Genomic DNA, 12,454 nt, shown 5'->3' with positions numbered 1-12,454 from the left:
TGTCCTTTCTGTTCTTTTTTTCGTGTCTAGAAAGCATATCACACATAGTCACAATGGCTAAATCTACAACCAAGGTAGCGAAGCCTTCCAAGGCCGAGTCCAAGGCTGTGAAGAGCAACGGCACCACCAAGGCCTCCAAGGCCAAGGACTCTGCTAAGTCTTCTGACAAGACCATCGAGAAAAAGAAGAAGAAGGTCGTCGAGCCTGAGTCTTCTGACTCTGACTCCGAGTCCGACAGCGAGTCCGAGGCCAGCGCCTCTGACTCTGACGCCTCTGAGGAGGAGGCTCCCAAGAAGCCCGTCGCCAACGGCAAGAAGGTCAAGGCTGCTGAGAAGTCCGAGTCTGATGAGGATTCGGACTCTGACTCTGACGAGTCCGAGGATGAGAAGCCTGCTGCCAAGGCCAACGGCAAGAAGGCCGCTGCTGAAGATTCTGACGACTCTGATGACAGCGACGACTCTGACTCTGATAATGAGGATGAGAAGGCTGCCCCCAAGGCCGCCAGTGCCAAGAAGGATGTATGTATAGCCGTTGCACTTGAGGTTTCTTGTCCAGAAACTAATAAGACTACAGGATTCGGACTCGGATTCTGACGATAGTGACGACTCTGACTCCGAGGAGGAGGAGAAGACTGAGGCTGCTCCCTCCAAGAAGCGCAAGGCTGAGGACGAGATTGACGAGGCCCCCAAGAAGGCCAAGTCTGATGACGCGCCCATGACCCTCTTCGCTGGCTCCCTTAGCTGGGGTGTCGACGACAATGCTCTGTACGAGGCTTTCAAGTCCTTCGGCAACATTGTGAGCGCCCGTGTCGTTACCGACAAGAACACTGGCCGCAGCCGTGGCTTCGGCTACGTCGACTTCGGTGACTCCGAGTCGGCTACCAAGGCCTACGAGGCCATGCAGGGCCAGGAGATTGATGGCCGTGCCCTGAATCTCGACTACGCCAACGCCAAGCCTACTGAGGGCAAGCCTCAGGACCGCGCCGCCGACCGTGCCAAGCGCCACGGCGACACCCTCAGCGCTGAGAGCGATACTCTCTTCGTTGGTAACCTGCCCTTTGATACTGAGCAGGATACTGTTCGCCAGTTCTTCAGCGAGGTTGCCGAGGTTGCCAGCGTTCGTCTGCCTACCGACCCGTGAGTGAAACCCCTTCTCTATAACTCTGCATATTCACTAACAATCTCTGCAGTGATTCCGGTAACCTGAAGGGCTTCGGCTATGTTACCTTCAACTCGATTGAGGACGCCAAGTCTGCTCTTGACGCCAAGAACGGCGCTTCCATTGGCAACGGCAGAAATTCGCGTGCTGTCCGTCTTGACTTTGCTGGCAGCCGTCCTCCTCAGAACGGTGGTGGTGACCGCCGTGGTGGCTTCGGTGGTGGACGTGGCGGCGGCCGCGGTGGCCGAGGCGGTGGCCGTGGTGGTCCTCGTGGTGGTGGTCGCGGCGGCTTCGGCGGTCGTGGTGGTGGTCGTGGCGGCTTCTCTGGCACCAAGACCTCTTTTGACTAAGAGCTGTTTGAGATTTTCTTTTTTTTCTTTGGAAAGCCATGATCGGGACTTTGGAGTGGGCGTTGAGCTATAGTGGGCTGTCGTTTCAAAACAAGTTGGCGGCTCTTGGATCGAGCTAGTGGGCTTTGAGAAAAATGCTTCCTCTGCGAGGCAGTGATAGACCTGGGGGCTTCATTATTCACTTTGGGTGGCCGAGGGCTTGTGGCTATAATGTCTCCTCCCGAGACCTATGTGGGCAGACGATTTGAATGGCTTTTCGATGTACTCTTCTATGTTTGGGCGGCAAAAAAAAGAGCAAACCATCCAGTGGGCTTCCTGAGGGATTTGAGCGTGCTAATATTGGAAAAGACGTTCTCTTGTCGGCGTCCTCCTGCCTCCTCCCGAGGCCGAGTGGATAATGACAATGGCTGAGTTGACCAATTTGGATCGAGCGAAAACTTCTTGACGGGCTCGGGGGGCTTTTTTACCTAAAATGCAAATACTTGGTTTGGACCACTGCGAAGAGGCGGTTTTTGCTTTGAAGCAATTGCCACATTCACGATACCCATCCATATATGCACATTTTCAGGGTGTGCTTTTTTTCATGATGCTTTCATGATGCTCTTATGACTCAAGTAAGTATGTTGTTGGCTTATAACCACCTTTTTGCATTTGCTGTAGTTTTAGTAGTCCACTGGCGTTTTTAGGCTGGGAAAAAGTGATTCCATCTAGACTCTATGAACCTTTATTACCGTTACTCTTGCTCGTCTTTTCTTTTACACACCGTGATACTAACTGCTTAACCACTCGACTATGATCTGTGCTGGCCGACTTTACAGCCCCGAGCGCTTCCTGTCTTCTGACAGCAATCCCAAACAAAGGCATCCGGCCAATCCTCCATATTCTCCTCCGTCTCCATGGGCCCGTCAGTGTTGACGAAGTGGTCCTCCCACGCCTCGTTGCTCTCGTCCGCCCATCTGGTCCCTAGTTACGCGCAAAGCCTGTTAGCAAGCCACTTCCGCCATGCACAAACGCCCAACTCCGCCTCCACTGCTCAGATTTACCGGGATGATAGTGGCACGAGTTTTCGGCACGCGTCAGGACGGAAAAGGCTTGCTTGCACTGCACGCAGATGGCCAGGTCGCTGCCGTTGCAGGAAGAAGGCGCGGCCGCCAGCTTGCTCGCCATGCTGATGACGCGGTCGTGCGTGTACGGGTCCTTGAAGAGAGCAACGAGGATGGCGCGGAGATGGCTCTCCGGGAGGCTGGCGACAACGTCCATTGTTTCGGGGGCCCTTTCTGTGTTTTGAGTAGTGGCCAAGGTCGTAAGCTAGTGTGGGGGGGGGGAAGGACAAGTGCGACAGAAATCTTGATTGTCTTGCGGGCCTTTCGTTTGCCAAGATACCGTGAGTTTGTCAGGGCATGGGTGCTTTGAACACTTTTTTTTCAGCATGTGGGGGATATCTAACTCTCAATTGAACACATGTCCCTATATACGCATTTTTGGGGTTGTCAGTCTACACGAATCTACGAGATCATCGTGTCGAGCTCTCATACACCATCAATATCCTCTGCTTCAGTGGGATGCGTTGTTGTGACTTGCGAGAGCCCTGGCTGAGTGAGAAGTTCTAGAAAGTCCCAAGGTCTCACTTCTCTAAATGGATATCTAATAAATGAACCAGAGGTTCATGAATCGGTACTATTAGACGTGATAATCAATTCTTGCTCACATCATTGCAAAGCCAGAGCCGTGCGTAGCCCGTCTAGTCCGATTCGAAATCTTCAGAATCTTCGCTCGAATCAGAATCTTCTTGGCCCGGCTCGACGCGATGTCGCCCCATCTTACAACCTTCCGTCGTGCTCACTTCATCGCAGCAATCCCAAAGAAAGGCCTCTGGATATTTTTTCCTGTTTTCCGGGGTATCAAGATCGCCGTGGCAGCGAACGTCATGATCATACCACGCCGGGTCGTCTTCGTCCGGATACAGGTCGCCTACAACGTTAACGCGGCCATCAGCAATAGGAATCCGAGGCGCCGAATTTGCTCTTATCCTCTGCAGCTTGTTGACAGACTTACCATTGTGATATACGCAGTCGTAGTCTTCGTCGTCGTCTACGGAGAAGGCCTTTTCGCAGCGAATGCAGATGGCCAGCTTCGCCTCGCTCTCGCCTACGTTGTTGTCCGCCATTGCGCTCCCCTCCGCCTTTTCTAGCTTGTCAACCATAGCGAGAGCCTTGGCACATATATCTGTGTCTTTGCATAGTGCCCTAAGAACAGCTCGCAGGTGCTTTTCGCTGACGTTGTCAAATAAACCCATTTTCGCTCCCGTGTTGTTTGGTGAATGGTCGACGAGTCGGTGTGGGGATTGGAAGTGATATGAATTTGATCCATGTTAATAGAAAAATGGAATAACAACGCCACAACACGATCAATCGGAATTCGAGATGCTGACTCGAATTTCAATTTTACAGCCATTGGGTAAATGCCTATATTCGAGAAAATGATTCGAGCTACAGCGGCTGTATGGCATTTGCAGTATACTGTCAGTCTGTCGTATCCCGGTCGCAATCTACGTTCTGTCTCGAGGAACCGATCCAGAGCAAGCAACACTTCATCATTGTCGCAAGACGCCGCAAAAATTTGTTCTGATGAATTCTCCATCGCGGAGTTTGTAAGTGGCGACAGCGCTGGACGGTCCTGGCGCAGCGACTGGGCTATTCGTGAAGGCCTCAGCGCATTGCCAAACAGAAGTTTCAAGCACGCAAGCACGATACGCTTACTCCAAGTTTCCTCGCTCTTATATCTGTCTGGTAATGCATATTCTTCTTCTCAGATAAAACACAGAGCATATCTGATATCTGAGCCAGCCACACGCCCTGCGAACCAAGTCCATATAAGTCTCCCCCGCACAACGAACCAATAACAGCACCCGGGCAGCCGCTCGGAAGTAGCTCAGCCCGGTTAGCTGCCGCCCAACAGGCTTAATTGCTTTGCTAAACCTTTTCAAGCATCATGTTCTCCTCATACTTGAATTGTCGTTTGCAAAAGATTATCGGCGGTCGTTTTGTTGGTGAGACTTTACTTCATCTCCATTAGTTCGGCATCCGCTTCGTGTAACACACCAAAATGGACTATGATACGCTGGATGCGGCAATCCTAGCCGGCGCGTTCGTTGGCTGAGGCACTGTTACACAGATCACGGCAGTCTGACATTGACAGCCTTGCCGGGAGATCATGGGAGCATGTTCGTTTCACAGCAAGGCAGCACAAACGCACGTTTCATTCATTTCCTTGTACAGACAGCAATCTTGTCGAACATACAGACTGATACAGGGCGGGATAGTGGTCTACTGGCCTAAGGATCGACGTCCTAGATGGCGGCAACGAAAAGAGCTACTTCGTCAAGGTGAGCACAACATCCTTGCAAACTTCCGTTTCTACATTAATACAAATAAATAGGTTATCGAACGTGAAGATTTCGTTGGCATGGCCGAAGCAGAGTATGAGGGACAGAAAGCAATTGCCGCCGTCATTCCCGACAATGCAGTCAAACCGGTCGCATGGGGATATTATGCCGATGCCAAAACCAAGGCCTGGTTTATGGCAGAGTACTCCAACTTCCGTGCCAGAGCCCCTCCCCTTGAACAGCTGCTGCCCATTGTCAAGCAGATGCTCAAGCAGATGCATCAGAGATCGATCTCGCCAACTGGCCAGTTCGGGTTTCACGTCACATCGTACTACGGTCCGCAGCCAATGATAGTTGACTGGACTGATAACTGGGAAGAATTCTGGGTTCGTGAGTTTCGATCAGGGTTGAGAAATGTTGAGAGGATGCGAGGTCAGGATCCCGAACTTTTCGAGATTGCTGAACAATTCATCGAAAAGGTTGCCTCTCGCTTACTTCGACCACTTCAAAAAGTGAAGGTGGGCGCTTCCAAGCCCATCGAAGATTTTGAGGACCGAGTCTCACTCTATGCTATGTAGGACAATCAGTATCCCTCTCAGCCTAGTTTAGATGTGCTGACGTTTATTTTCAGACGCAACGACTTGATACTTGCATGTGTCCACAATGGGCGTCACTCATTGACAAGTGAGCAATTCCTCTGTCTTTCTCTCTCTCTCTCTCTGTCGTTCCGAACCGAGATTTATACAATTACAGGGCAAAAGCGGACATAAAACGCTTACTTGAGAAGTACCCCGATGGTCTTCGTTATTACATGGGCGGACTAGAGCCTACTATTGCTAGCCTACCTGATACGCCTCCGGCAACACCTTCGAGAGCCCAGCCTCCCACTCAGATTGCGAGCAAAGGCGACAATACCGGTATCAATACACCACCGAGAACGCCTTTGATCACCTACGATCCCAGCCGCAACTCAATTACCGACGATTTACTTGCCGCAGGCGAGTGACTGCCAGAGGGGTTGCCCGTCTCTCAGACGGTCTGCATTCCTAGCCAACAGACCGCGTGAATCTTCCGCTGCTGTCAGAAGAGGAGCCGGTCAAACTCTTTTATCACGAAAAGCACAAAACGAGGCAGATCTTCATACTCTCAGCATCTCATTGTCAGAGAGAAGCAGCCGTTCGACCATCTTTCTGGAGCAGTATGGCGTGTCTGGCCTCGCCGCGGGCTTGCCATACATGCTGTTTGGCGTCGCTTCGATGATGGCAGAATTGTGTGCAGGCGCGTGAATGAGGCTTTTCGGAGACGGCTCCGGCAAGATGCCAGCGTGTACAGGCAAATATGTGGACAGAGTTTAAGAGAGCGGCCGCGAGCGTGAACATCACGATGGTCAAGGATGACCAAGTACGCCGTCGTTGTTTGCATACCTTGTGTTGTTGGTTCCGGTTGGACACGACAATATCACTCCGTACGCCTTACTTCCCTCTCGCCATGTTCATGCCTGCTAACCTCTGGTACTCGCATAGCACATGGCGGTGCCGCTCGTCTTGCAGATTTCTATCGGCTCTACGGTTCAAATCAACTTGACAGTGAGTAGATGAGTATGCAATCTGGCGTGTAACGAAGCTGACGACCGGAACGCAGTCGCTGAACGCGCTGCCGGCCGATTATTACCCGGACCGGACGTCAATAATGCAGGCGGCGAGCGACCTGTTCCGGTGCGATGATGCAGGGCATAGCGTTTCCGGCGCTGTGAGCGGTGGGGCAGTATGGCCGGAGTGGCGCAAGAAGGGGAATCAGTGTATCAGAGGCGCGTGAGTAAGATGGTCTCGGGGCTGATATGAGGAATAAATGAGGCGATGGATAGATAATGGATGCATCAAAGCAGGAAAGGAACTGTTGAGAAGGTGAAAAATAGATGGATCAGATAAAGATGTCGAGGGTCTGCAGGGGTTGATGGACTGGCGGTGGACGACGTGCCAACGTGTTTGCAGGGATGTCACAGTGGGCCACAAGTACTCGTGAGCCAAAGCGCCACACATTTGCCATCTAATTGTTGCTCGGAACTACTTGCGAAAGCGTCACTTGGCACTGTCGGCCAGCTTTGAGAGTGTTGGGCGCTTGGGCACCAACAACGAGCCAACCTGCAGTCAAAGACCCTTGATCAGATTTATTGAATGTACGAGGTTTATTTACGGCCTGGTGCGAGATGAAAGAGCGAGTGAGCAGATTTATTAGGCAGGCTAGGTAGAGGGCTGACGGCCATGATGGATGCCGCATAAAATCTGCATTGTCTTGTTTGTCCATCTGAAACTGGCAATGAATCCAAATCAAGACAGCATCGTAATCTAGTTACAACTCGCAGCTGACTTGCTAAAAGCCGCAAGAATGAAAGGGGGCCTGCGTTGCGCCCTTGTGACGGATGAGGCTGGTGCGCCTGTGACGCAATGTCTGGGCGCGTGATGTGCTTGTCTACTCGGTGCCAGACAGACGACTCGACTTTGACCGACAGATATATCATTTCTTCAGCGCATTTTGTTACAATTTTAATCATGGCATGCATGTAATGTACAGGACATCCACATTGCCTACAACGTTTGAATTGTTGCCTCTGTCCACAGCCCACCCAGAATCCGCCCACCGTTCCGCCCCAACGCTCCAACGCCGCCCCCGCCCGCTCACGCTGCCACTTGGCTCGTGAGTCCAAACCTTGTGGCTCAAATCCGTCTTTATTATTATATTTTAAATCTGGCTTTCTTTCTTTCTTTGTCTTTTCTTTTATTTACCTTTCGCCTTTCATGCTTCACTTTCCATCCCACCACTTCTCCTCACTTGCCGCATAGAGTCTTGGCGCCTTCAGCGCACACACCCATTTGCCATCCTCCAACCACAGCGACAGCCATCTCCGCAGATCGCCTCTCACCTTATCAGCCCGATTAGGCGGGGTTGCCAAATAGACCAGACCGCCCGTGTACTGATACGAGTCCCTCGAGTCGTCGTCGCCCCCCCCCTTTGCACGTCCACCATCTACATTCTCCCTATCGATAAAAAAGAAACTTTAATCCCGTCATCTTGATTATCGATTCTACTCTCATACTATACCAGCTTTGCACTCCTCCAACCAAGGCGGCATCATGGAAGGCCAGCCAAGCCACAGCAGGTCACTCGGCCGTAGTGTCACACAGCCCGAGCAGCGGCCGAGCCCCAGCATACATCACAGTCGTCGATTTGACGGTACGAACAACGCTCATTTTGATGTTTCCCAAACACATCCACTGACTCTTGCAGAATCATGGGTCGAACTCTCCTCCCAGCCCTCGTCCTCGTCGCTCTCGAGCGTCGACAATGAAATCGTCACCACCGGTCTCCAGGTCGGCAGCCCGTTCCAGCGCCGTAGGCGACTCCATCCCTCGGCGCGATCACTCCCCCCTCCGCAGCGCACCGCCATCCACGTCACCGGTGCCAGCAGCCAGGATGAGGAGGACGAGAGCGACAGCGATGAGGACCGCGTCATGACGAGCTCCGCCGAAAACATCCACTCGTCTGAAAAGGACCCCTCGGACGGCTCCGACGACGAGTCCGACGATGACGGTGACAATGCCACCACACTCGGTCGAAACCCCGACGCTCCCGTGTTCCGCCCGCAGCCAAACGCCTTTACCCATCCGCCCGCCGGCCTGGGGCAGCGGAGCTACTCGACGAGCTCGGCCGAGCACCCTCACCCGCACAGCTCCTTCCGGCGCTCCTCGTACCCTCACCGATCGCAGGCGCGCGGCCACCACCACCGCGGTACAGCAGCATCACCGCCCAACTTTATGTCACCCTCTGCTCGCGAAGACAACGACGCTGCGCTGCGGGCCTCTCTCACCACACTCCTCTCCTGTGCCGCCGCCGCCAGAGGCCTGCCCAAAAACAAAGACGAGACGGACGCGCAGCGCGTCACGCGGACCGGTGTCACCCCCAGCAATCAGCCCATGGAGCTGCGTTTCATGCCCGAGTCTGCGCTCGCTGGTGAGGAAAAGCAGGTCGACGCCGGCCCCTCGGGTGTCCGACGCCGGCATCCTTCGTCTGGCGCCGTCTCTCCCAAGTCAAAGCGGTCCGAGTCGGCTGGCAGGGGCCCGCGGGCGGCGAAGAAGAAAAAGACGGCTGCTGCTGCTGCTACTACTGCTGCTGACGCAGATTATACGCTAATATCCCCCACGCTTCTCAGCTGGGTCGTCAGCGCCGGCGTCGTCGTCCTCGTGTCTGTTGTTGGGTTCGGCGCTGGCTACGTCATCGGACGAGAGGTTGGCCGCGAAGAGGCACGCGAGGTGCTGGCGGCCAGCGTCGGCGGTGTCAACGACACGACGTCGGCCGGCAGCCAGGTGATTCGTTCCTCGGCCGGGCTGCGCAAGCTGCGCTGGAGCGCGGTTGGCAGAAGCATCGTCGCCCAGGCATAGGCTCTGGGGAACGGTTACACATACACGCATGCGCAGAGGCAAAATTATCTGTGCCACATGATGATTTTACGCTATGGTACGGAGTTGGTTCTATATTGATTTTGGGCTTTGATTTTTTCCACAAGGTTGAATGACACGACCTTATTTTTGTGGACGTGGTACCGCATTTTCAGGGGACGGCCATTTGTTTTCCGCTTATTAGTCGATGCGCGCTTCGACATGTAGCGCCTAGTTTTAAGAACTAAATATGCAATTATGAATTTATCAGTATGCAAATTGAGACGATACTGTGATGTCATATTGGTCACTTGTGAATATCTGGAAAATTATATGCATAAGAAGCGTTTTCATATTTTATGCTAGACAGTTTCTACATGAAAGATGAGTAAATAAGGTCAAAGGAAAATACAAACTAGAAAGACCAATCAAATAGAGGCAAGAAGTCATACGAAGTGCATGCAAGGCATCTTGCTTTGTGACCCACCAAGTTCATCTTCAAAGTATTCGTACCTGCCATGGACCAAGGGACTACTTCTACGTAATGAAGCGACATGTTCGGTAATATATACCTACAAATTAGATGAAAAACCAAATACAGCCTCTACAATTGGCCGATGCCCCGTAAAAGCGACGCAACCTTATACTAGCCAAAAGCAGAGACTGCCAGATTTCGCTCCTTGTTGCGTGTTTCTGTCAAGACAGTTGTGGGGCCCTTTCGATGCGAATACGATCGCGGCCAAAGTCTCCACTCCGCGCCAGTCCCTTCCAGCGCCTCTCGAAAGATTTCAAATTACCAGATCCACGCTTTCTCTGCCTCCCCTCCTTTCCTTTCTTTTGCCAGCATACAAGAAGAGACGAACTGCTGTCACTCTTGTTTCGTTTCGTTCTCTACGGTACAACTCCCCGATACCTACTGCTATCCTGCCGCTTCTGCCTCCCTCGGCTTCATACTCCGACCAGATCTGAACCTAGATCGCCGCCACCATCATGGGTTTTCTTCAGGTCGCGGCGAACCACCCGCTGGTCCACCAGTTTCAGGCCCAGAGCGTTGTCGTCCAGTCTGCTACTCTCTTCTTCGGCTTCATTGCCCTCTCCGTTTTGCTCAATGTCGCCAGCCAGATTCTCTTCAAGAATAAGAATGAGCCCCCCCTGGTGTTCCACTGGTTCCCCTTTATCGGCAGCACCATCACCTATGGCATGGATCCTCCTAGTTTTTTCCACTCGAATCGCGAAAAGGTGGGCACATTCCCGTCCTTGTTTGCTTGCTGTCTTCATGCAGTCGTATGCTAACGCATCTCATTCAGTACGGCGATGTCTTTACCTTTATCCTCCTCGGCAAGAAGACGACTGTCGCAGTCGGCCCCGCTGGCAACGAATTCATCCTCAACGGCAAGCTCAAGGATGTCAATGCCGAGGAAATCTACACCGTCTTGACTACTCCCGTCTTTGGCCGCGATGTCGTCTACGACTGCCCCAACGCCAAGCTTATGGAGCAGAAAAAGGTATGATGCACCATGTCGTCACTACGCGACCAACACCCTAACAGACGTTTTGTACAGTTCATGAAGATTGCCCTCACCACAGAAGCTTTCCGGTCCTACGTCCCCATCATCTCTCACGAAGTTATCTCCTACTACAAGCGCGACGCCGACTTCAAGGGCACCACCGGCATTGTCGACGTGCCCCAGAAAATGGCCGAGATTACCATCTTTACAGCCTCCCATGCTCTCCAGGGCAGTGCCATCCGCCGCAAGTTTGACGTATCTCTGGCCGCTCTCTACCATGATCTCGATATGGGCTTTACTCCCATCAACTTCATGCTTCACTGGGCCCCTCTTCCCTGGAACCGTCGTCGTGACCACGCTCAGCGTACCGTCGCCAAAATTTACATGGACACCATCAAGGAACGTCGCGCCAACGCCGATGACCACGAGCTCGACATTATGAAGCACCTCATGAATTCTACCTACAAGAATGGCACCCCCGTCCCCGACCACGAGGTAGCTCACATGATGATTGCTCTTCTCATGGCTGGCCAGCACTCTTCATCGTCGACTAGCTCCTGGATCATGCTCCGTCTAGCTCAGAACCCTCAGATCATGCAAGACCTCTACGATGAACAGGTCAAGAATCTCGGCGCCGACCTCCCTGACCTGCAGTACGAGGATCTCGCCAAGCTGCCTCTCAACCAGGCCATCATCAAGGAGACTCTGCGTCTGCACGCCCCCATCCACTCGATTATGCGCGCCGTCAAGCAGCCTCTGCCCGTTCCGGGCACCAAGTACGTCATCCCGACCTCGCATGTCCTTCTCGCTGCCCCCGGCGTCAGCGCCAGCGATCCTTCATACTTTCCCAACCCCGATGAATGGGACCCCTACCGTTGGCTCCCTGGCTCAGCCAACGCCCCCACCATTACCCGCAACGACGAGGAGGAGGAAAAGATTGACTATGGCTACGGTATCGTCAGCAAGGGCGCAGCCTCGCCCTACCTGCCCTTTGGTGCTGGTCGCCACCGCTGCATTGGCGAGCAGTTTGCCAACGTGCAACTGCAGACCATTGTCGCCGAGACGGTCCGCGCGTTCCAGTTTACCAATGTCGACGGCAGCGACAAGATTATTGGCACCGACTATGCCTCCCTCTTTTCCCGTCCTCTGGAGCCTGCGAAGATTCGCTGGACTCGCAGAGATTAAAGCAAAGGTTAAACTATAGAATGCGTGCAAACAAATTAGAAGAGAACTAATCATGGATGTGGGTTTTTCTGGGTCACAGGAGTTGTTACATGTATATTTTTTTGGGATGATCACGGCCATGCTTGGTTTTTTGGATGATAAGCAGAAACATATGCGTTAGAATTACGGAGCTGAAACAATGAAGCTCGTTTATTAATAAATAATGCCTACAACCACGTGTTCACTTACTGCAACCATTTTAACACGTTGACAATTTGACAAAGAGTAATGCAAAGTTTCATACTGGTAATGTTTCATGTTGCTATAATAATATATGCTCGATAAAAAGATGTACAGGTACCGCTATGCCGGGTCAAAAGAAAATGTGCACGGCGACTTTTCAGTTCGTCAAGCTAAAACAGAAATTGATGACTGCGGGCAACAAACACGACGACA

The 12,454-nt window shown here is 52.6% G+C and overlaps 7 protein-coding genes across 7 annotated transcripts; 5 read left to right on the top strand and 2 right to left on the bottom strand.

The window, feature by feature from the left end:
- Positions 1-53: 53 nt before the first annotated feature.
- Positions 54-1,508, top strand: BBA_00227 (cutinase negative acting protein; the record flags this gene model as incomplete). Its single annotated transcript, XM_008595324.1, has 3 exons — positions 54-518; positions 574-1,136; positions 1,190-1,508. The coding sequence occupies 3 exons, from the start codon at positions 54-56 to the stop codon at positions 1,506-1,508; spliced, it is 1,347 nt and encodes a 448-aa protein (XP_008593546.1).
- A 790-nt stretch (positions 1,509-2,298) lies between these two features.
- BBA_00226 (uncharacterized protein) lies at positions 2,299-2,768 on the bottom strand (the record flags this gene model as incomplete). Its single annotated transcript, XM_008595323.1, has 2 exons — positions 2,299-2,471; positions 2,552-2,768. 2 exons carry the CDS (start codon positions 2,766-2,768, stop codon positions 2,299-2,301), a joined length of 390 nt encoding a protein of 129 aa, XP_008593545.1.
- Positions 2,769-3,249: 481 nt separating this feature from the next.
- Positions 3,250-3,804, bottom strand: BBA_00225 (uncharacterized protein; the record flags this gene model as incomplete). Its single annotated transcript, XM_008595322.1, has 1 exon — positions 3,250-3,804. One exon carries the CDS (start codon positions 3,802-3,804, stop codon positions 3,250-3,252), a length of 555 nt encoding a protein of 184 aa, XP_008593544.1.
- An 809-nt stretch (positions 3,805-4,613) lies between these two features.
- BBA_00224 (fructosamine Kinase PKL/CAK/FruK) lies at positions 4,614-5,899 on the top strand (the record flags this gene model as incomplete). Its single annotated transcript, XM_008595321.1, has 5 exons — positions 4,614-4,654; positions 4,707-4,731; positions 4,831-4,893; positions 4,947-5,467; positions 5,647-5,899. The coding sequence occupies 5 exons, from the start codon at positions 4,614-4,616 to the stop codon at positions 5,897-5,899; spliced, it is 903 nt and encodes a 300-aa protein (XP_008593543.1).
- A 377-nt stretch (positions 5,900-6,276) lies between these two features.
- On the top strand, positions 6,277-6,708 carry BBA_00223 (uncharacterized protein; the record flags this gene model as incomplete). The annotated part of the gene is made up of 3 exons (XM_008595320.1): positions 6,277-6,294; positions 6,417-6,479; positions 6,535-6,708. The coding sequence occupies 3 exons, from the start codon at positions 6,277-6,279 to the stop codon at positions 6,706-6,708; spliced, it is 255 nt and encodes an 84-aa protein (XP_008593542.1).
- Positions 6,709-8,024: 1,316 nt separating this feature from the next.
- BBA_00222 (uncharacterized protein) lies at positions 8,025-9,329 on the top strand (the record flags this gene model as incomplete). The annotated part of the gene is made up of 2 exons (XM_008595319.1): positions 8,025-8,124; positions 8,179-9,329. The coding sequence occupies 2 exons, from the start codon at positions 8,025-8,027 to the stop codon at positions 9,327-9,329; spliced, it is 1,251 nt and encodes a 416-aa protein (XP_008593541.1).
- A 987-nt stretch (positions 9,330-10,316) lies between these two features.
- Positions 10,317-12,019, top strand: BBA_00221 (Cytochrome P450 CYP51F1; the record flags this gene model as incomplete). Its single annotated transcript, XM_008595318.1, has 3 exons — positions 10,317-10,565; positions 10,634-10,831; positions 10,889-12,019. The coding sequence occupies 3 exons, from the start codon at positions 10,317-10,319 to the stop codon at positions 12,017-12,019; spliced, it is 1,578 nt and encodes a 525-aa protein (XP_008593540.1).
- Between the last annotated feature and the right edge of the window lie 435 nt (positions 12,020-12,454).

Source organism: Beauveria bassiana (assembly GCF_000280675.1).
Source record: "Beauveria bassiana ARSEF 2860 unplaced genomic scaffold BBA_S00001, whole genome shotgun sequence".
NCBI lineage: Eukaryota > Fungi > Ascomycota > Sordariomycetes > Hypocreales > Cordycipitaceae > Beauveria > Beauveria bassiana.
This window is presented reverse-complemented; position numbering and strand designations above follow the sequence as displayed.